General features: G+C 43.6%; 1 protein-coding gene across 8 annotated transcripts in view; it reads left to right on the plus strand.

The window, feature by feature from the left end:
- LOC119972479 (protein EFR3 homolog A-like) overlaps positions 1-23,842 on the plus strand; it is a 209,342-nt gene that overhangs the window by 119,879 nt on the left and 65,621 nt on the right. For all 8 annotated transcript variants that reach the window (XM_038809233.1, XM_038809236.1, XM_038809237.1 and 5 more), the window contains 4 exons: positions 2,467-2,602; positions 3,477-3,626; positions 11,858-11,972; positions 19,386-19,437. In XM_038809233.1, coding sequence (XP_038665161.1) covers positions 2,467-2,602; positions 3,477-3,626; positions 11,858-11,972; positions 19,386-19,437 — 453 coding nt within the window. The remainder of the gene's footprint in view (positions 1-2,466; positions 2,603-3,476; positions 3,627-11,857; positions 11,973-19,385; positions 19,438-23,842) is intronic.

The following is a 23,842-nucleotide window of genomic DNA, read 5'->3' on the forward strand; positions in this document are numbered from 1 at the left end:
GGGGGGAGGAGGAGGAAGGAAGGTGGGGGGGAGAAGGAAGGAGGGTAGGGGGGGAGAAGGAAGGAGGGTGGGGGGAGAGGAAGGAGGGTGGGTGGGGGGGAGGAGGGGGGAGGAGGAAGGAGGGTGGGTGGGGGGAGGAGGAAGGAGGGTGGGGGGGAGAGGAAGGAGGGTGGGGGGGGAGAGGAAGGAGGGTGGGGGGGGAGAGGAAGGAGGGTGGGGGGGAGGAGGGTGGGGGGGGAGAGGAAGGAGGGTGGGGGGGAGGAGGGTGGGGGGGGGAGAGGAAGGAGGGTGGGTGGGGGGGGAGAGGAAGGAGGGTGGGTGGGGGGGGGGAGAGGAAGGAGGGTGGGTGGGGGGGGGAGAGGAAGGAGGGTGGGTGGGGGGGGGAGAGGAAGGAGGGTGGGTGGGGGGGGAGGAAGGAGGGGGGGTGGGTGGGGGGGGAGGAAGGAGGGGGGGTGGGTGGGGGGGGGAGGAAGGAGGGGGGGTGGGTGGGTGGGGGGGGAGGAAGGAGGGGGGGTGGGTGGGGGGGGAGGAAGGAGGGGGGGGGTGGGTGGGGGGGGAGGAAGGAGGGGGGGTGGGTGGGGGGGGAGGAAGGAGGGGGGGGTGGGTGGGGGGGGAGGAAGGAGGGGGGGTGGGTGGGGGGGAGGAAGGTGGGGGGGGAAGGAGGGTGGGGGCGGAGGAAGGAAGGGGGGAGGAGGAAGGAAGGGGTGGGAGGAAGGTGAGGGAGGGGAGGAAGGTGGGGGGGGAGGGGGGAGGAAGGAAGGAAGGTGGGGGGGAGGAAGGAAGGGGGGAGGAAGGAAGGTGGGGGGGGAGGAGGAAGGAAGGAAGGTGGGGGGGAGGAAGGAAGGGGGGAGGAAGGAAGGTGGGGGGGGAGGAAGGAAGGTGGGGGGGGAGGAGGAAGGAAGGGGGGGAGGAAGGAAGGGGGGGGGGGGGAGGAAGGTGGGTGTGGTGGAGGAAGGAAGGGGGGAGGAGGAAGGAAGGGGGGGAGGGAGGAAGGTGGGGGGGGAGGAAGGTGGGTGGGGTGGAGGAAGGAAGGGGGGAGGAGTGGAGGAAGGAAGGGGGGAGGAGTGGAGGAAGGAAGGGGGAGGAGTGGAGGAAGGAAGGGGGAGGAGGAAGGAAGGTGGGGGGGAGGGAGGGAGGAAGGTGGGTGGGGTGGAGGAAGGAAGGGGGGAGGAAGGAAGGTGGGGGGGAGGGAGGAAGGAAGGTGGGTGGGGTGGAGGAAGGAAGGGGGGGAGGAGGAAGGAAGGGGGGGGAGGAAGGGAGGGGAGGAAGAAGGAAGGGGTTTTTGGCCGGTCGGAGAATAAAAACCCGGCGGGAGCGGATTAACGCCGCTGCCGGCCGATTCTCCAACCCTGCGTGGGGTCGGAGAATTTCGCCCCTCAGTTGTGGCACATGCAGGGGGGGGGGGGGCAGGAAGCTTCCTTCACAATGCAATTTGTAAAAATTGTCCCTCCTTGGTGAAGCATGAAATTTGGTTCTTCATTATATTTTGAGGTAGCAAAAATTTTAATCTGAAATTTGAGCGGTTCAGTATAATTTTTGTAAATTTCCCCTTCCACAACTTCCCACAGTTTTTCCTGCTTGAACCCAGTATTTATATGTTTGGTCCAGTTCAGTTTCAATTCAGTTCAGTTCAATGGTAACATCCAGGGTAGTGCTGGTGGGGGATTCAGCAGTGAGAATGCCATTGAATGTCAGGGGAAAGATGATTAGATTCTCTATTGTTAAAAATGGTTATTGCATGACACTTGTGGGTGTGTGGATATTACTTCCCACAGCGCAAGCCTGAATGTTGTCTGAGTCTTGCTTCAATATCTGAGCCGTCGCAAACAGTACTGAAGACTGTGCAATCATCAGTGAACATCCCCATTTCTGATTTTATCATGGAGGAGTGGTCACCGATGAAGCAGGAAAAGATGGTTGGCCCTGGGACATTACCACGAGGAATGCTCCGGTGACCTGGGCCTGAGTTGACTGTCCTTCAACAACCACGCCCATCCTTTTTTCTACATATAACTCCTCAAACAAGGGGAGGGTCTTTCCCCGATTCCCTTTGACTTCCACTTTACTAAAACTCCTTGATGCCAGACTTGATCAAATGCTGGTTTGATGTCAAGAGCAATCACACTCACTACTTGTGTTCAGCTTTTTTGTCCATGTTTGAACCAAGTCCATAATATGGTCAAGAGCTGTCTCACCCTAACGTAAACTGAGCATTAATGGGCTGTTTTTTGGTTGTGAGTGCTTGATTGCACTATCGACGACATCTTCCACAGCAATGCTGATGTAAGAACTGAGTTCTCCGAAGTGCCTCATTAAACTTCACATTGTTTTCTGATCCTTTCCTTTTAAACTAGATTGTTGCTTTCATTTTCTTCACCTTCTTCAAAATATTTTTATTTATGTCTTTATTTCGTATGAAAGAGCTATTACTGTCTGAATTTGTTTACAAGAAATCTAACATTACAGGCCCAGCATTCTCATCACGTGATTCAGCAGATTCTTCGGCATCTGGACACTCACAACAAGGATTCTCCTAGGGTCCGAGCAGGCATTGTACAGGTCCTTTTAGAGACTGTTGCTATAGCAGCAAAAGGTTCTATTGGTAAGCAGAATTGACATTAAGAAAAAAATGAATAAAACTAGCAGAATTGACTGTTTCCATTTAGTACAGAGGATTCGTTTTTCTATGTTCATTTGTTCACCACACATGCAGTGGTCTCATTTATGACTTCAATTGTCCCCCAATTCCCTGCACATGATGCACTTCCTGATTTCAGCTGTAGCCTTGAGTGTAATGTAGAGTGCAGGCCGGTTATCTCTGGTGAGAGAAAGATGATCAGTCAAATCACCTGGCAAGCAGAAAAACCTTTATGATCATTTATGTGCTTTATAGGTAACACCACACCCACAACATCCTTCTGTGTTTGTCCACATTTAAAGAATTATCCCACATGTTGTGGTTCCATTGTCCATTTTCCCCTGCTTTTCTATGTGCGTGTTCCATTGTCTCTAACCAGCTATTTGACATCATGTGCTGGAATTGACCTTTTCTCCATACTTTCATACAATTAAAGGAAGTACAGAGTAGCAGTAATGTAGGGTTACCCTGGTTCCATAAAGTGATAAAAATGGCTCCATATTAATTTTTCCTTTAGCAGCATTCCTTTTGAGTTCTTTCTGGCAAAGGAAGTTAAAGTAATTTTACAAGGTTTGTAAGTCACTTATGTGTTTGTTGGCTCTGCATTTCCTCTTTTGGTAATCCTTGTTTAAGATTTGATATTGCAAGAGCCAAACTGTAGTTATTTGACTGACTGATTTCAGACTTTTTGTGCTGTTATATGTATGATCACTATTGAGTAGCTGAGTTACATCTTAATTTATTTTCTTCTCTTCCTTCCCTAAAAATAAGTTACGTAGTTACCAGCGAATATTTAAGTGAGTACTAATTTTGATTATTTTTTTTTCTCTTTAAATAGGCCCAACCGTTTTAGAGGTATTTAACACATTGTTGAAACACTTGCGCCTCAGTGTTGATTTTGAGTTGTCCAATGAGCGTAGTTCTACTGGTACTTTATCAACAAGCAACGATGAGAAAGTAGTTCAGGATACAATTATCCAGACTATTGGTAAGCACAGATTTCTACAGTGTGACATTTGTGTTCATAGTTTCTAATTTGGGCCATTACTGCATGCTGACTGTATAAATCATAACGGGCTTGAGCATGAAACCTCAAGTACTACTCATCGAGTGACTTAAACTTAACTCTCATGCCACCTTTTGTAGGTTGTGAAATTGCATGTTTATTTGACAACCTTGGGTTGCATCACGTGCAGCCATATTTTGCAAAGACACCAATAACAATGACTATGTAGAATTGAGAAATATTCTATGCAAATACTTAATACATTATTTATGCTATTAATTTTAAAATGTTTTGACCATCCTGTCAGCTAATTTAACTATACCTGTCATTCATTTAAATTTTAACACAGTACTTAAGTTTTTTTATTATAACTTCCGCAGCACTATTTCTGATTAGCTCTTGCTAGGACTGACACCTGTGAACAAATCTTCAGCCTACTCACTTGCACTCTCACCTACACGATCAGAGTGTTTTAGTGCTTGCTATGAAGGAAATGATTAGAATTGAGAGCAGGATATGCTGAGGCGCATTCATATCTTGGAGTTAACTCTCACTGTATCCAAATTTATTACATCCAACATTTTCAAGCCTTTCGTGAGAAACCATTCCATGTTAACAGACTGATTTAGGGTACTGGTGCAAGTACAAGTGCACTAATCAAATACACATCAGTGCTGTACCAAATCTGTCACTTGTAACAGTAGTGACAGTGGCTTCTTGCTTAATGCTTTTATTTCATCACCTCATTACCACTCGTCCACACTTACCACCATCAACCCTGTGACAGACGTATTACCACTTGCTTTATGCATTTGAGGAGTTGATTTGCCAGGAATGAGCATGGCAATCAGAGCTAAGTAAAGGTGGATGCTATTCCTAATGTATTAGTGAGAGGGAGCGATGAGAACAGACCACATTGTTGTTGCCTTCTAGTTTTCTCTTTGGAATCATATGGTGATAATTTTCCATATCCAGGGCTCTAATGTGAAACCCAAGCCTCCATTGCTGATGAGTAACTTCATAATGATATGTAGGACTGATGAGAGTTTCTTTTTAACCAAGTGCCAACATAAATTCACAATTCCTTTCTGGTTAGTCACTAGCATTGATCCCAGACCAGAGCCCAACAGTGACTAGGATACTGGACCAAAACCCCAATATTTTAGTTTATTTTAAGACCGTGCAGAAAGAATGATTCACTCTAGGTGTGATTGCATGAAAAAAAAATAGGACTTTGGTATTTCTAAAACAAAACCTTTATTATCAATCAGTATTAAACTTGTAACTTCACCCCGAAAAAGAAGTTGCAATTAGCCCTTAACACAACTATATAATTTCCCATTAAAAAACAAAAAAAGAGCTCTTAATCCAGTTTAAAATTAGCAGGGCATAGAATAATACTTGCTTTAAAACAAATTTAACTCTGGTCGGAACCCCTTCAGACTCTGAATATCTTTAAATAGCTGCTTCAACTAGATTGTTTCAGTCTCTTCCTTGTCATCAGACAAGAATGCTCTACTTTAAAATATTATTACACTTTTTACTTTATCTATCCAACTTGAAAAGAATTGTGGACTCAGTCAGGCAGATCAGAACTCAGCTCCTCTCTCTAAGCTTCTCCAAACTCACTGCCTTTCTGAGCTCCAGCCATGACCACATCTCCTTCAGCAGAAAATACAATGGGTGTGATCTTACGGAAAAGTGTTTAAATGATATTTGTGGCGTTTGTTTTGGGAGTTTGTTGCTGGCTGTCGGTAAATCCCTCAACGCTATCTAACCACATTTAGTCACTTTTTTGGCACTGGGGACTTTCTCTCCGATCAACACCACACTTAGAATGATTTTCATCACTGGGCAGCAGAACACGCTAGCCAGATCGGCTCCTCCAAGATCGGGCCACCATTTTGCAATGGTGCCCAGATCTCTAAGGGAGTTTGTGATTCCCCCACACCCCCCACCCCTGGGCAGTGTCAACCCCCCCCACCCCCTCCCAAGTGATGGCACTCTGCTATTGGGTTGCTGAGCCCCCCCCCTTGCCCATGCCTCCATTCTTGGCATGGCTCACCCAAGCCCTGACGCTTGGCAATGTCACCCTGGCAGTGTCAGGGTGGCAAGCCAAGGCACCAATGCTAAGGTGCCAGCCTGGCAGGCCAGGGGGCCACCCTGCCCTATCCGTGACCACCTCAGGGCATCTAATGGCCCAGGAGGCCCCCTGCGTGCCGTTCCGTCTGGTCCACGTTTGTGTGGACCAGCACTGAATGGTGCTCAGCTGGGTACTCTGGGGAGGTTTTTGGATGCCGGGAGCCCAGTGGATCCCAGGTGAGCATGCCTAAGTGAGTTTAAAACTGACTTCAGTGCGCTAAGCTTGGCCACACCCATTGTGGGTGGGATCCTGATTGCAAAGCCTTGTGAGGTCTGTAATAGATCTTGTGAGAGGTACTGGGTGTAGGGAAGGCTGTGGGAGGCTTCTCCAGTCATCTAAGTGTGACGTGCTCCCGTTCGGGCGCAATGTGGCCAGTAGGTCACGCCCATTATCTCTGCCGGCTGCAAAAGCGTGTTAACTCCGCAGTGACCTTCCCACAACTCTCCAGGAACCTTCCCAGCCAAGCCACTATGCATTAGCCCAGACTGACGAACACATTCCTTACCGATTTTACCTGTTGTTTCCTTTTTTTGAAATCATGACTACTGCAGAACAGAATTCTTTTTAAACAAACCCATTCTAACGACAGGCTTTTAACCCTTAAATTGCTCACTACGTTTATAACCCAATTTTCCGAACATCTTCCAATCGTCACACGAGTTTAAACATCAGTTATGTCCTGAAAACACAATGTGGGTGAGGTTTCCCTCTGAACTGCTTCTGCACTGCAGCAATAAATTCACCAGAATGGGATTTTTTTTTTAAATCACTTAACCACACCGAACCTCTGGTGAAGTGATGGTGGCAGAGTGCGAGCAGCAAAAAGGAATTATTCAAAGCTCCTTGGAATGAGGTGGTATGTATCTTAAGATTCAGTTTCCATTGCTACATTGTTTCAAAAGTTTAAAGCTCTTAAAGCTTTCAGGCAAGTTCTTGTTCATGTGGCAAGAAGAGTTCGAGCTCAAACCCCCCTCACAAACTCCCACAATCAAAAGTTGTCCAGTTGGCACTCTTTTGTTTAGTTCCATTGGTTTTCCCACCACAAAGTTATGTAAATATTCATTTTAATTTATTATGGCTCATTTTGGGAATGAACTATTGAATAAACCTGAAGTGAGCTGGCAAGTTACATTAGCCCAAGAATTACAGTGGCAAGCCATTGAGCGGTGATAGTTGTTAGTTAGCAAGAGGCAATCTTTATGTTAATGATATTCACCCTGTAAATTGCTGAAGTTGAGTTGGAAAAGGGTCATCTCGGTAAACGTACTGGAATCTGAGTGAACGGATTAGGAGATGTATAAATCAGATTGCAGCATTGTGAAATTAACAGCATAAAGACCAAGAAGGAACTGCAATAAGAATGGTGTGCTGAAATGTCAAATCTGGAAAGTGAAATTCAGAAAAGGAAAGGTTCAATTGAGATAGAAAAAAATGTTAAAATAATAGACACCTTTAAAATCTGCAATTATAGTTAAAACCTGAAGGATGAGAGTTTGCACTTCTAACAGTGCCAAGGAATTTGGCAGTATTTCACACGTCACTTAATTAAAACAGCGCTAAGACTTGGAAGTAATTTGATTTATCTTTCTGTAATGAAATAGCTACCATGCTAGTACATGGCTCCAAGTATTTGAATGGAGAACCAGACTGTGTGATGTAATTTTCACATTGATAAAGCTGCCCCCTCTTGAAGTTGCTATGGCATTTGTGCATAAATAATGCACATTATTTTAACAGCAAATTTTGGGCCAGGGTGCCTGATCAGCAGCTTAGTAAAAGCCTTTTGTTCTTATTGTTGTTCTACTTTGACATTTAAAAGATGGAACCTGAGAAATACCAGAGGAAACTAGTTTTTAACTGAGCAGTAAATACCAAAATGAATGACCCTAACAGGATGAATTTTCTTTTTAAAAGCCTCTCATTTCACTCCTTTTTTTAAAAAAAAAAGCCAAAGCAGCATTTGTAAGCATATGCAATTTTTGTGTGATCCTGTTTTTTGTAAGTTCTGTGAATCATCTTTGTCAGTCTTTTGTTCCTGAAACTGTAGAATTAAAGGTCAGTTTATTGCTTAAAATGCTGACCTTATGTGAAATTTGAAAGGAAAGAACAAAATGTATTAAACTGATTTTAGGGTAAATAACTACTGTGAAGGACATATGCTGTATCTGCCAGGAAATGGTGTTCGAAAAATATTCTCAAGCGTTCAGTTGTTGCCGTAGTGATGCTAAGTACGATTGCCTGTGATCAGTTATTCCACAGTAACTGAATCTAATTTGCATATACTTGCATGTGGAGGAGAGGAGTTCCCAGCACGAGAGAATGCTATTAAAGAGTTCTATTCATTATAAAACTTTCAGTGAAAATATGTAAGTGATGGTATTAGAATAAGTAATGCTATCATCTCAGACTTGTATTCTTGTTGTGCGACATTGAGCTTACAGCCCAGAAGTTATCCTGCTGATTCTCCTCAGCTGAGTAATGAAGAACATTGTATATTGCATACTTGGATGTTTGCGCATAAACTAAACCGGAGCAGTTTATGTTTACTTTTATGAGATTTAGAACTCTTTCCTTTTAGTTGGAATAAAAAAGACATCAAAAGTAGATTTAACTTTACAAGTGTTCCAAATGGGTAGGATTAATTAGCAGAGCTAGTCTCAAAATTCTTGTTGCGTTGCCAGAGGGTAAATTTCATCTAGAGTGTAAATGATGTGGTCAGTCCAGGTACAATACCCGTGCAAAAGGATTGGAATGCGGCAACTGCATTTTCCTAGTCTACCATGTTTAAATTAAATTTGACAAGCTGGTAGAGCAAAATGTCTTCCCTATAAAAAAAGCTATATTTAAAGGGAGAGTGGAAAATTGAGAGGGGGAGATGCTGCTGTGTAACACAGGCTGATGAGCACTTCCAGAAGATGCACCTTTACACATTCTTACTCATCCGTGCAGCAGTGAGAGGGTGGTGATGAGCTGCTTTCTTTAACTGCTGAACACCATGTGCTATTAGGGAAGGAGTCCCAGGATTTTGACCCATCGATAGTAAATGAATGGTGATATATTTCCCTAGTCAGGATGGTGAGTGACTTGGAGGGAACTGGCAGGTGGTGGTGATCCCATGTATCTGCTGCCCTTGTCCTTCTAAATGGTTGGGGTCTTGGGTTTGGAAGGTGCTGTTTAAGGAGCCTCGGTAAGTTAAGGTCTGAGTGACCCGGTTAATGCTAAGTAAGTACCGCTTGATAGCACTGTTAATGATCTCTTCCTTCACTTTACTGATGATCGAGAGTAGATTGGTAGGGTGGTAATTGGCTAGGTTGGATTTGTCCTGTCCCTTGTGTAAAGGACGATTTTTCACATTTCAGGGTTGTAGAATCATAGAATTTACAGTTCAGAAGGAGACCATTCGGCCCATTGAGTCTTCATCGACCTTTGGAAAGAGCACCCTCCACACTAACCCATAACCCACCTAACTTTTTTTTTGGACACTAAAAGCAATTTAACATGGCGAATCCACATAACCTGCTCATCTTTGGACTGTGGGAGGAAACCGGAGCACCCGGAGGAAACCCATGCAGATACGGGGAGAGCGTGGAGACTTCGCACAGGCAGTGATCCAAGCCGGGAATTGAACCTGCGACCCTGGAGCTGTGAAGCAACTGTGCTAGCCACAGCTACCATGCTGCCTGTAAATGCCAGTCGATGCCAGTGTTGTAGTTGTACTGGAACAGTTTTCGCTAATGTTTAAAATGATTAAGGAATTTAATACTGCAAAACGATGGGAATATTCCGCAGGTTTGGCAGCATCTGTGAAGAGCAAAACAGAGTCAACATTTCAGCTATGTGACATTTCCTCAGCTGGCAAGTTAGAAATGCAATATAGGTGGCACAGTGGTTAGCACTGCTGCCTCAGTGCCAGGGACCCGGGTTTGATTCCGACCTTGAGTGACTGTGTGGCAGTTCCAAACCTCGCATGTCTATGCGAGTTTCCTCCAGGCGCTCTGGTTTCCTCCCACAGTCAAAAGATGTGCAGATTAAGTGAATGCCATGATAAATTGCCCCTTGTGTCCAAAGATGTACAGATTAGGTAGGGTTACGGGGATAGGGCAGCAGAGTGGGCTAGAGAGGGTGCTCTTTTGGAGAGTCGGTGCAGACTTGATGGGCCTATGACCTTCTGCACTGTAGGGATTCTATGGTTTATAGCGAGTGTAGGTCGGAAAAGGGACAAAAGCAAAGCCTGTGATAGGGCAGAGGGCAAGTGAGATTAAATGACTCAAGTGTTCATGAATCATTACAGTCAGAAAAAGTTGTATATAAAAGCAAAATCCTGTGGATGCTGGACATCTGAAATAAAAATGAAATGCTGGAAAAACTCAGCAGGTCTGACTATCTGTGGAGAGAGAAACAGTTTCAAGTCCATATGAATTTTCTTCAGGAAATTTGTCATTTCTTTAAAAGGTCTGTGCAATTTCAAATTATTTTAAGAATGTTTGTAAAGGCTTTGCATCAATTGTAAAGAAATCGATTGTAATGTTCTCGGATAATACAAAATTCTGGTCCAGGAGACCTGGCGGCCCTCACCTTGGCTTCTTTATTTACTTCTGTTCTGTTGGTGCTGTTTCCATGTGACTGCCTGTCACAAAGAAGATCTGCAGACTCAAAGGAGAGGTACCGGGGCAGCACAGTGGTTAGCACAGTTGCTTCACAGCTCCAGGGTCCCAGATTCGATTCCCGGCTAGGTCACTGTCTGTGCAGTGTCTGCATGTCCTCCCCGTGTCTGCGTAGGTTTCCTCCGGTTTCCTCCCACAGTCCAAAGATGTGCAGGTTAGGTGGATTGGCCATGCTAAATTGCCCTTGGTGTCCAAAACAGGGTGGGTGGGATTACTGGGATACAGGGATAGTGTGCGGTTAAATAGAGTGCTGTTTCCAAGGGCTGGTGCAGACTTGATTGGCTGAATGGCCTCTTCTGCACAGTAAATTCTATGGTCTATTGTCTAAAAGCAGATGAGCTTGAGAGCAAGGACACAGATGCAAACACAGAGAAAGCAGACAGATAGAGGAACACAGATCTCTTGATGAGGAGAGGCAAATCACACTCTCTCCCTCCTATTTGTACTAGAAGGTCTGGCTGCTCGGATCATGGTCTGCCTCTAAGTTGGAACAGGCAAGAATTTGGCAGTAAGTTAATGCTTCTGTTCCAGCTCCAGCCCTATTTTGAAGGGCAAACGCAAATCCAAGTGCTGATAAACTATTCTAACTAATGTCATTGTCCCTTTAATGCTAAATTGTCACTTTGACAGAGAATGTCATCCCACCAGCCCTTCCTGATTGACCTGAAAACTCAAGAGGCTGGATAACGAGTCTCAGCAAAGCCCAACCAGCTATCAACAGGTTTTTAACATGAAAATCTAGATACCCGGCTGTCCCCATCCTCACCCCCTCTGTAGTTTGTTTTTATTATTCTTTCGGGTGACTTTTATGAGGCAATGTGCTAGATAGGATTTCCAGAATTGTATAAGAATATTGGCCCATCGAGGACGAAGGAATGGTGGCATATATGTAAATCAGGATCATATGCCTTTGAGTGGATATTGGAAATTATGTGTTCTTCTCTTCGCCTTGACAATAAAGGTCACAGGGGAGCAAGGTGCTGTCAAAGTGCCTGACCACTATATATTAATCTGTCTATCCTTCTGAAGATGATTAGTCCTATTAACAGTTAACTACATTAGTCCTATTCACAGTTAACCATATCCTCGGTTTTTGTGCCAGTTGCAAATTAGATATTGCACCCTTAAACTTTAGTCCCAATCATTTATATTTAAAATGAGGTACAGTCCAGTCCCAAAACTAAAGCATTTAATGCTGACCATCTCTGCTACTATCTCACCAACCTTTGAATTAAAGGTACTTTGACTTCTAAAAAAGGATAACTAAAATAACCTTTTCTTTATTTTTACGTTGTCTAAACTTTCATTTGAATGAGGCGTAATTTTGCAGCCTTGTATCTGAATTAATCATTGTACATTATTGAACGTGAAACTAATTGAATTTTGTGTACTTTGTTTTGTTTTAGGTTTTTTTGGGAGCAGTCTTCCAGATTATCAAAGATCAGAAATCATTATGTTTATTATGGGGAAGGTGCCCACTTTTGATGCTGGATCACATGCACTGGACTCCAGCCACTCTGGGTAGGTATCAATTGCTATCTCAGAAGGAATTAGTGCGAAATTCAAATACATCATTAATACATGGGAAAATATTTCTTTTAAATATTTTTTGTATGCCTCATGTGACTTTGTATTTTAGTCCAATGTCAACAGGTGCTAAGATGCTCATTAATTAGCTGTCAATCTTGCTCATAGAAGCAAGATTAGCTGATTTGGGAAATGGCAAAATATTCAGGAGGGCTCTTCAGATTGAAGTTAAGGCACATCAGAGCAGCAGCAGGAGCCTTGTAATAGTTCCAGGATCAGGAGTACATGACCTTGTAGTGCTTGGTGTTGGAACGAGATCACCTCTCCCCCAAAAGGGAAGAGTGATCCAATTCCCAGCACTGATCTCATCTTGCAGATTTAAAAAAAAAATCAATATAAGGCAATAGTTTGATTCGCCGTTCTCCAAAAATGTTTTCGAACAGCAGCTATTTTAGGGAAACAAAAGTAACCTACTTATTCCTGGTTCCCATGTACTTTGTGCAAGACAAGTGAGAGTATGAAGAGACAAAAAGTATTGGATAGTTAGAGGAACTATGAAATTAAATTAAGCAGCATAACACAAAATAGTAAAACATCCTAGAGGTGCATAAATATTTTGAAGAATGACATGAGTGGACAGTTATAAAATCGCAGATATGATAACAAAATGACAGAAAAATCAAATAGTTATTTAGCTTTAGTATTTGTCAGGGGTACATATCAGGTGGGCATGGCATCATAAAATGAGATTGTAAATGATATAATCATATTTAAGATAAGAGGCGAAGTTCATCAAACCTATAGGGATAAATCTCTTTCTCCGGGTGGATTGCATCAGTGCATTTATAAGAATCTAGAAAAGAGGTGGCCGAAGCATTGCCACATATATTTAATAAACTTTGTCAGCAAAAGGTGCAGTGCACGAGGACTAACAGCTAACATTATTCCTATTTTTAAGCAGGAGATGGAACATGGCCCAGGATTTGTCAGGGAAGGGTGCAGTGCGTGAGGACTGATAGCTAACATTTCTATTTTTAAGAAGGAGATGGAACATGGCCAGGGAGTTATAAACCAATCACCTTAATATCAGTAACAGGAAAGGTAATGGAATCCATACTAAAGGACACCTAGAAACCAAAAACATAATGATGAATAGTCAACATTAAATTCAAACGGGACAATCTATCTTGACCCATCTCAATTAATTTTTTGAAGAGATAGATAACAGGGAGTAAATATGAGTACTATATCCAGATTTCCAAAAGGCCTTTGAGAAGGTTCCATATAATTAGACTAATGAATAAGATCAGAGGATGTAAATTCAGGAAAAATATGGATAGCTAGCAGATTGCATGACAGAAAGAAGAGCTAAAGGGTGGCAGAAAATGATACTGGAGTGTCTCTGGAATCAGTGCTGGGACCACAGTTGTTTATAATTTAGTCTTTGGAATCAAAAACACAATTTCCAAATTTGCGGATGGTACCAAATCGGGAGGAACGAGATAGTCAATACTGTTGGGAACTGCAACAAATTACAAGACAACTTAAAGGGGAGGGGGGCGGGGCTGCTCACTGGAAGCTGAGGAAAGTGAGGCAGCTCCATAGGCCAGTGAGAACCCAATAATGGGCCTGAGGAGGCGCAGGGTGAGAATGTGGAAGCAGGCAACAGGAAACTTCAGGAAGGCAGGATAATCAGGGATGCTTTGATCTGGCAAACCTTCAGCTGGACACCTAACGCATTGATGCTTCCAATCATGTCAATGGCACTGTCGTCTTTGCAAGGGCTGTTTTTTTGCAAAACTTATTGAAATGAACTTATTGAACCTGGAACTAATAAAGCTGAGGTTATTGCCTATAAAAACAACATTAAATATTAAATAAATAAAAAAATTAGTTGCATTTATTTCTTATTGCTTTATCTGGAGCTTTTCCAGAGTAATTTCTAATGAAAACATTTTTCCACAGGCCAACACTTTGTGATTCACACTATACCTGAATAAACTCGGCATCAGCCATATCATACGCCATAGGCGCTTCAATTGCTGGGGCCAGCTTTAATAGTAATTAGATATTATTAGGGCAGCACGGTGGCCTAGTGGTTAGCAGAACCGCCTGTCGGCCCTGAGGTCCCAGGTTCGATCCCGGCTCTGGGTCACTGTCCATGTGGAGTTTGCACGTTCTCCCCGTGTCTGCGTGGGTTTCGCCCCCACAACCCAAAAATGTGCAGAGTAGGTGGATTGGCCACGCTGAATTGCCCCTTAATTGGAAAAAATAATTGGCTAATCTAAATTTAAAAAAAAAGTAATTAGATATTATCTCGCGGGCCAAAGATAATTCCACCGCGGGCCGGATTTGGCATATATTTGCCTTGAGTTTGACATATATATGGTTTATATGGACTGTGTACTTACTGAGGACATCAGAGTATAAGATCTATTTTGTGACTTTGGTTATCCTTTGAAATCTGTGGTAGCAGTAGAAGGGTGCTATTCTGAATGGAAGGCTGTGACTAACGGCATTCCACAGGAATCAGTTCTGGGACTTTGTTGTTCGTAGTGTATATAAACGATTTGGAAGAAAATGTAGCTGGTCTGATTAGTAAGTTCGCAGACGACACAAAAATTGGTGGAGTTGTGGATAGTGAAGAGGATTGTCAGAGGATACAACAAGATATACACTGGCTGGAGTCTTGGGCGGAGAAATGGCAGATGGAGTTTAATCTGGACAAGTGTGTGGTAATGCACTTCGGAAGGTCCAATGCATGTAGCAATTATACAGTAAATGGTAGAACTCTTGCAAGTATTGACAGGCAGAGAGATCTGGGCGTGCATGTCCACCTACTAGGGATAAGCCACGGTGAACGGATCTCCAGCACTGAGTCCGTCCCAGTGGCTCAGAAGGGAAGGAGGGAGAGCAGGAGAGCAATAGTTATTGGGGACTCAATAGTTAGAGGGACAGATAGACGGTTCTGTGGCAACAAAGGAGACTCTCGGATGGTATGTTGCCTCCTGGGTGCCAGGGTCCGTGATGTCTCGGACCGTGTTTTCAGAATCATTAAGGGGGTGGGGGAACAGCCACAAGTCGTGATACACATCGGTACCAACGACATAGGTATGAGATGGGACGGGGATTTAAAACAGGAATTTAGGGAGCTAGGGTGGAAGCTGAGAGCCAGGACAAACCATGCTGTCATCTCTGTTTTGTTGCCGGTGCCACGTGCTAGCGAGGTGAGGAACAGGGAGAGTGTGCAGATAAACACATGGCTGCAGGGATGGTGTAGGAGGGAGGGGTTCAGTTACGTGGATGATTGGAGCACATTCTGGGGAAGGTGGGACCTGTACAGACAGGACGGTTTGCACCTGAACCAGAGGGGCACCAATATCCTGGGAGGAAAATTTGCTATGGCTCTTCTGGGGAGTTTAAACTAATTTCTCGGGGATGGGAAAACGAGCTGTAGTCCAGAAGCAAGTGTGAAGAGTAGTGAGACACTGAGGAGGGTATCAAGGTCGCAGGAGTGTACTGGCAGACAGAAATGTGGGTTGAAGTGTGTCTACTTCAATGCAAGGAGCATCTGGAATAAGGTAGGTGAACTTGGAGCGTGGATTGGTACTTAGGACTACGATGTTGTGGCCATTACGGAGACATGGTTAGAACAGGGACAGGAATGGTTGTTGGAAGTTCTGGGATATAGATGTTTCAGTAAGAGTAGGGAAGGTGGTAAAAGAGGTGGAGGAGTAGCATTGTTAATCAAGGATAGTTTAACGGCTGCAGAAAGGCAGTTCGAGGGGATCTGCCGACTGAGGTAATATGGGCCGAAGTTAGAAATAGGAAAGGAGCGGTCATGTTGTTAGCAGTTTTCGATAGGCCCCCAAATAGTAATAGAGATGTGGAGGAAGAAATTGCAAAAGAGATTATGGATAGGTGTGGAGGTCTCAGGGCAGTTGTCATGGGTGACTTTAACTTTCCAAATATTGATTGGAACCTCTATATAGGTCGAATAGTTCGGATGGGGCAGTTTTTGTACAGTGTGCGCAGGAGGTTTCATGACACAATATGTGGATAGGCCGACAAGAGGGGGGCCACATTGGATTTGATACTGGGTAATGAACCGGGCCAAGTGTTAGATTTGTTTGTGGGAGAGCACTTTGGAGATAGTGACCACAATTCGGTGTCTTTCACTATTGCAATGGAGAGGGATAGGGCCATACGCAGGGCAAGGTTTATAATTGGGGGAGGGGTAATTATGATGCGATTAGGCAAGAATTAGGGAGCATAAGATGGGAACAGAAACTGTCAGGGAAAGGCACAAATGAAAAGTGGAGCTTGTTCAAGGAACAAATACTGCGTGTCCTTTGATAGGTATGTTCCTGTCCGGCAGGGAGGAAATGGCTGTGTGAGGGAACCATGGTTCACAAAAGAGGTTGAATGTCTTGTCAAGAGCAAAAAGGAAGCGTATGTAAGGATGAGAAAATAAGGTTTAATTGGGTCGCTTGAGGGTTACAAGGTAGCAAGGAATGAGCCAAAACAAGGGCTTAAGAAAGCTAGGAGGGGACATGAGAAGTCCTTGGCGGGTCGGATCAAGGAAAACCCCAAAGACTTTTTATTTTTATGTGAGAAATAAAAGAATGACCAGGGTGAGGTTAGGGCCAGTCAAGGACAGTAGTGGGAACTTGTGCATGGAGTCAGAAGAAATAGGAGAGGCTTTGAATGAATATTTTTCTTCTGTGTTCACCAAGGAGAGGGGCCATGTTTTTGAGGATGTGTGAGAGATACAAGTGGGTAGGCTGGAGGAGGTAGATGTTCTGAGGAAGGATGTATTAGCAATTTTGAAAAATCTTAGGGTCGACAAGTCCCCTGGGCCAGATGGGATATATCCACGGATTCTTTGGGAGGCAAGGGATGAGATTGCAGAGCCTTTGGCTTTGATCTTTGGGTCCTCACTGTCCACGGGGATAGTGCCAGAGGACTGGAGAGTGGCGAATGTTGTTCCTCTGTTCAAGAAAGGGAATAGGAATGACCCTGGTAATTATAGGCCGGTTAGTCTCTCTTCGGTGGTCGGTAAGTTAATGGAAAAGGTCCTGAAGGATAGGATTTATGATCATTTGGAAAAATGCAGCTTAATCTGGGATAGTCAACACTGATTCATGGAGGGTAAGTCTTGCCTCACAAATTTGATTGAATTCTTTGAGGTGGTAACTAAGTGTGTAGATGAAGGTAGAGCAGTTGATGTCGTATACATGGATTTTAGTAAGGCGTTTGATAAGGTTCCACATGGTCGGCTCATGAAGAAAGTAAGGAGGCGTAGGATAGTGTGAAATTTGGCCAATTGGATAAGTAACTGGCTATCACATAGAAGACAGAGGGTGGTGGTGAATGGAAAATTTTCAGACTCAAGACCAGTTACCAGCAGTGTACCACAGGAATCAGTGCTGGGTCCTCTGGTATTTGTGATTTTTATCAATGACATGGAGGAGGGGGCTGAAGGGTGGGTCAGTAAATTTGCTGATGACACCAAGATTGGTGGAGTAGTGGATGAGGTTGAGGGCTCTTGTAGGCTGCAAAGAGACATTGATAGGATACAGAGCTGGGCCGAAAAATGGCAGATGGAGTTTAACCCTGATAAGTGCGAGGTGATTCATTTTGGTAGAAAAAATTTGAATGCGGATTACAGGGTCAATGGCTGGGTTCTGAGGAATGTGGAGGAACAGAGAGATCTTTGGATGCATGTCCACAGATCTCTGAAGGTTGCCACTCAAGTGGATAGAGCCGTGAAGAAGGCCTATAGTGTGTTCGCGTTTATTAACAGGAGGCTTGAGTTTAAGAGTTGTGGAGTTATGCTGCAACTGTACATGACCCTGGTGAGACCACATTTGGAGTATTGTGTGCAGTTCTGGTCACCTCACTATAGAAAGGATGTGGAAGCATTGGAAAGGGTGCAAAGGAGATTTACCAGGATGCTGCCTGGTTTGCAGGATAGGTCTTATGAGGAAAGGTTGAGGGAGCTAGAGATTTTCTCTTTGGAGCGGAGGAGGTTGAGAGGCGACTTAATAGAGGTTTATAAGATGATGAGGGGGATAGATGGAGTGGACGTTCAGAGATTATTTCCTCGGGTGGATGTAGCTGTTACAAGGGGGCATAACTGTAAGGTTCAGGGTGGGAGATATAGCAGGGATGTCAGAGGTAGGTTCTTTACTCAGAGTGATTAGGGTGTGGAATGGACTGCCTGCTGTGATAGTGGAGTCGGACACTTTAGGAACTTTCAAGCGGTTATTGGATAGGTACCAGGGAGTGGGATAGCTTGATCTTGGTTTCGGACAATGCTCGGCACAACATGGAGGGTCGAAGGGCCTGTTGTGTGCTGCACTGTTCTATGTAAGGTGGTCAAGAAGGCATACGGCATGCTAGCCTTCATCGGTCAGGGCATTGAATATAAAAATTGGCAAATCATGTTGCAGCTGTACAGAACCTTTGGAATATTGTGTACAATTCTGGTCGCCATACTACCAGAAGGATGTGGATGCTTTGGAGAGGGTACAGAAGCTGTTTACTAGGATGTTGCCTGGTATGGAGGTCATTAGCTATGAGGAGAGGTTGGATGAACTCGGTCTATTCTCACTGGAATGACAGAGGTTGAGAGGCGACCTGATAGAGATCTACAAGATTATGAGTGGCATGGACAGAGTGGATAGTCAGATGCTCTTTCCTAGGGTAAGAGAGTCAAGTACTAGGGGAAAAGTTTAGAACAGATGCGCGAGGCAAGTTTTTTTTTTTTTACAGAGGGTAGTAAATATATGGAACGTGCTGCCTGGGGAAGTGGTGGGAGTAGGTACAATAGCAGCATTTCAGGGGCATCTAGACAAATGTATGAATAGAGTGGGAATGGAAGGATGTGGACTCCGTAAGTGCATACGGTTTTAGTTTAGTAGGTACCATGGTCGACACAGGCTTGGAGGGCCGAAGGGCCTGTTCCTGTGCTGTATTGTTCTTTGTTCTACAAGTAATGCTGAAATGGTATGTAAAACTATTAAGATTAGAATTACTGAAGAACTCAGATTGTGGAACAAATGGCTTAAAATGCAAGTACGTTATTGATGGAATGCAATGCAGATGCCTAATGTCACATTTGCCTGTGATGAGCTTTCTTCAATCAAAAATTATTTTTAAATTGTGATTTTAACGGTTACACTATTCCAGAAGGCAAATATTGTCATTTAATTTGCTTCTTAAAATTTAGTTTCTGAGTTGTCATTAGTCCAAGCTCTCTACATTTAATGCAGACCGTGATCACTTTAAAGTGATCTTTGCTGATCTCTTACAAATACTCAGCCATATTATTAACATGCAATTATATTAGCATGCAAAATAAATTACTTGTCACAAGATGTTAAACCCTTATATCCTTTACAGAGAGCGGGGAACAAGAACCATCCAAATCATGCTTCTGAGATCCCTACTTATGGTAAGAATTAAATATGAAACTCAGACCAAAAGTTCAAAAATTATTTTCATGTTGACCGTTCAACTAACTTGGAACATTAATTGTTGGCGAAATAATTCCGATCAGTAACCCATACAAGAGCCCATTTTTGGTTCTGTGCTTGATATAATTTCAATTCATAATCCTAGAACAGATTAACCTACACCGTAATCCTAGCTATAGCTTTAACTGTCCAAGGAGTAATACTTTTTCAAAGACTTTTTTCATTTCTTTTGGAGACTGACTTTTTTTGGTACACTTTTCAATTCTCCTTCATATGTAGAATTTAACAAATGTTCTATTTGTGACCATTTTGTGCAGCAGTAACTATAGCAGTTAATTATCTTTAAAGTTCATACAATTTTGGCAAAAATGAGTCATTCGAAGTGTATATTTCAGAATACAGTTGTATTGTACATTTTTCTGCATATATCTTGAAATGCTTAATGTCATGGCAGGGTTTCAATATGTAATGGGCACACCAGGAATAAACCTACTAGCAATGTAAGTTTGTAAGTTAAGTGTGTATGAAATTGTGTTATTGATTCATAACTCTGAATATTTTCTTCAAACTCTTGTGTAGAGTCTGTCCACAAATCATCTTTCTGGTTCCGGTGATTTTTGGTTGTACTTTCTTATTGACCTTTTTCCTGTTGTGAATTGCTGTACACTGTTAGGAGTATTTGCTTACCATAGGCATAGATGGCTCTGTGCAACAAATTTCTTAACTATTTCTCTGATCAGTCGTAATTTTGTTTCTCCTTTATAAATGAGGGACACTAAAATAATTTGTTCTTTCTTCTGGCAGTTGAAAGCCTGGATTTTAAGTTTAAAAGCATCTCTTTTTGCAACTTCTTATTAGTTCCCAAGCTGCCTTTAACTCACCCCTGCCAATTCTTAATCAGCTTCATCCTCTCATTGCCTGTTTGTGTCATTCTTCATTTTTCTTGGTCCAGTCTGCAGCTTTGTCTTTAAGGCTTTAGCGGCCTCTAGAACCATTTCCCAAGCTTGATTATTATATTCACAATCCGCCTACACTAGTCTCAGCCTGCAGCTTGCTTCATGCTACCCAACAGCTAGGCCTCAGAAGTGCAATTTTCTATATCTTTAAAGATACATGCATTGAAATTCTCCAAGCTGCACTATGCCTCCATCCCTTTTCAAGTGTTAATATTTAATGCACAAATCTTGTCCGGGATTCTTCGACCCCCCCCGGACCATTCTCCAGGCCCCGATGGTTTTCGGCCAGTCCCGCCGGCGTGAAATGGACATGGTCCATCCCAGTGGGACCTGGCTTGGAGGGCGGCTTGCGGAGTCCTCTGAGGGGGGGGGGGGGGGTTGCCACAGTGGCCTGGCCTGCGATTGGGGCCCACTGATCTGCGGGCGGGCCTGTGCCGTGGGGGCACTCTTTCCCTCCATGTCGGCCTCTGTAAGGCTCCGCCATGGCCCGCGCGGAGAAGAAACCCCTTGTGCAGTCACAGGAAACCCACCGGCGGTTCTGCAACTTTCGGGCGGCCTGACGCCGGAGTGGTTCGCGCCGCTCTTAGCACTGGCGTCGGGCCGTTCCGCCAATTGCGGTAGAATCCTGGCCCATGTTCTTATCCTTCCTCTAACATCCCCTGACTTTTTTTTCTCCATGAAGCTTCATTTGACAGTTATCTATCTGATCTACAAATGTGATTCTGCTCTCTCTGAAGTTGCTTATAAGTGTTCTTCACATGTCTGCACTGCTGGGGGGGACACCAAAGTTTATATCCCTGCAGTTGCGAAGCATTCATTAATCACTAGTTTTTTCCTGTCCTTTATTTTCCTATTTATGCTGCCAAATTCCCTTTAAATAGGACATGCCTTAATTTTATAACCGACCTCTGTATCCTGTCTTAAATGGCGTTTGAAAATGAACTTGCATGGCATACACTACTTTCTTATTGATATTGTTAATTCCACTTAGAAATCCTACTTTTGTTCGACAGAAGTTCTTTTACAAATCCATGCTGATTGTCCTTCATAATCATATGTCTTTCTATTACAGATTCTAAAGCTTTTTACACAACTAATATTCGGCTACTGTCTGTAGTCAGCTTGTTCATCCCTTTCTTCATTTTTGACCAGTGGTCTAACATTGGCAGCCTTTGCATCATATCCAAGGATGCTCGCATAATTATTCTTGAGTCTCCATTAGAGCATGGTGCATTCTCCATTTGAGTTCCATGTTAAGTGTTCTCCATTAAATCAACTTTTGAATCTTACAGGAACTGGAAAAGTAAACTGGACAAGGAAAAAGTACAGGAACTCTGTCTTCACGTTATGAATGCTTCATGCAATACAGTTGCATGTTGAGAGAGGAAAGGAAATTTGTATATATTTTAGTTAATGAAAAAATGAGGAATAGTTTATAATTTGAGTTTTCCATTGGCCAAGCATGGAAATTATTTCACGCTTACTATTATCCTAATACATTTATCTTCACTCCACGTGAATGTGTTGCTACTTAAACACTAATTTCACCTTAAAATGTGATTTGAAACTATCCACAAAACTTGGGAGAGGCTTTGTTAATGCCACTTCAACAACTATTAAGAGGTTCCTAAGTTTAGCCAGTGGGTCTTGCTCGAACACACTAATGTAAAATACTGGACTAGTAATCCAAAGGCCCTGTCTACGGCTCTCAAGATATGTGCAAATCTCACGATGGCAGTTGGTGGAATTTTAATTCAATTCATTAATATATATGGAATTAAAAGCTAGTCTCAAATTATGGTGACGACAAAACTATTTTGTTGAAAATAAAAACCATTGTCGAGGACCCAGGTTCGATCCTGGCCCGTGTCACTGACCGGGTGGAGTTTATGCATCCTCCCCGTGTCTGCATGGGTCTAACCCCCACAACCCAAAGATGTGCAGGTTTAGGAGAATTGGCCACTCTAAATTTCCCCTTAATTGAAAATAAAATGGATTGGGTATTTTAAATAAAAATAAAAAAATTAAAACCATAACATCAAACTGGGTATTGGAAAGGACAACATATCTAGCCCAATTGACCCTGAAATGTTGTCCTCACCTGACATCTAGGGGCTTGCAACAAAATTGGGAGAACTATAGACAAGTTGAGCAGCAGCCTGACATAGTCATGCTCATGGATTCATACCTTACACCCAATACCCAACACACCTCCATCACCATCCCTGGATATATCCTATTGCAACAGTGGGGGAAACCCACCAGAGGTGGGGGTGGCAGTGGCACAGTGGTACACATTTGGGAGAAAGTTGTCCTGGCGTTCTCAACATTGACTTGGGCCTGTGATGTCTCATGGTATCCGACCAAACATGGGCAAGGAATACTTCTGCTAATTATCACTTGAAGCCCACCCTCAGCTAATAAATCAGTTCATGTTGAACACCAACTGAAAGAAACCCATAAGCATAACAAGGGCACGTAATGTATTGTGGGTGGGAGACTTCAATGTCCACCAAGAGTGGCTCAGTAGTACTGACGAAGCGAGCTGAATCCTAAAAGACACATTTGCCTGGGACAGGTGGTGAGAGAAAAACCTACGACGTCTCCCTCACCAGTCTACCTGTCGCAGGTGAATCTTGTGAAGATGATTCCCAATCTTTGCCTTCAGTTACGATCCATCATGTCAGGTCACACTACCAGCGTGCTAAATGGGAGTGATTTAAAATACATATAGCAGGTCTAACGTGGGCATCCAGGAGGCACTATAGACCATCAGAAGAATTGTATTCAACGGCAATCTGTAATGACATATCCTTTAACTTACTATTGCCACCCAGCCCAAGCGTCAACCCTGGTTCAATTAGGATACAAGCGCACCACCAGGTCACCTAAAAACAAAAAAAGAGGTGCCAGCCTGGTGAAGCTACAAAGAGGATTGCATGCATGCCAAACAGCGGAATCAGCATGCAATAGATAGAGATAAGATCAAAGTTCTGCAGCACAGTCATGAATGGTGCTACACAATTGAACAACTAACTGGAGGAAGAGGCTCCACAAAATCTACAGATATCTCCATCCTAAATGATAGGCGAGCTTAGAGCATCAGTGTAAAACAGAAAGCTAAAGCATTTACAACGATCTTCAACCAGAGGTTCCAAGCGGATGATACAACTTGGCTTCAATTCTGAGGCCAAGGATGCCAAGCTTCAGTATATTTGATTCATTCCGCATGATAGTGACCACAATTCTGTGACTTTCACTTTAGTAATGGAGAGGGATAGGTGCGTGCAACAGGGCAAGGTTTACAATTGGGGGAAGGGTAAATACGATGCTGTCAGACAAGAACTGAAGTGCATAAGTTGGGAACATAGGCTGTCAGGGAAGGACACAATTGAAATGTGGAACTTGTTCAAGGACAGATACTACG

The sequence above is a fragment of the Scyliorhinus canicula genome, chromosome 10 (genome assembly GCF_902713615.1).
Source record: "Scyliorhinus canicula chromosome 10, sScyCan1.1, whole genome shotgun sequence".
Classification (NCBI taxonomy): Eukaryota; Metazoa; Chordata; class Chondrichthyes; order Carcharhiniformes; family Scyliorhinidae; genus Scyliorhinus; species Scyliorhinus canicula.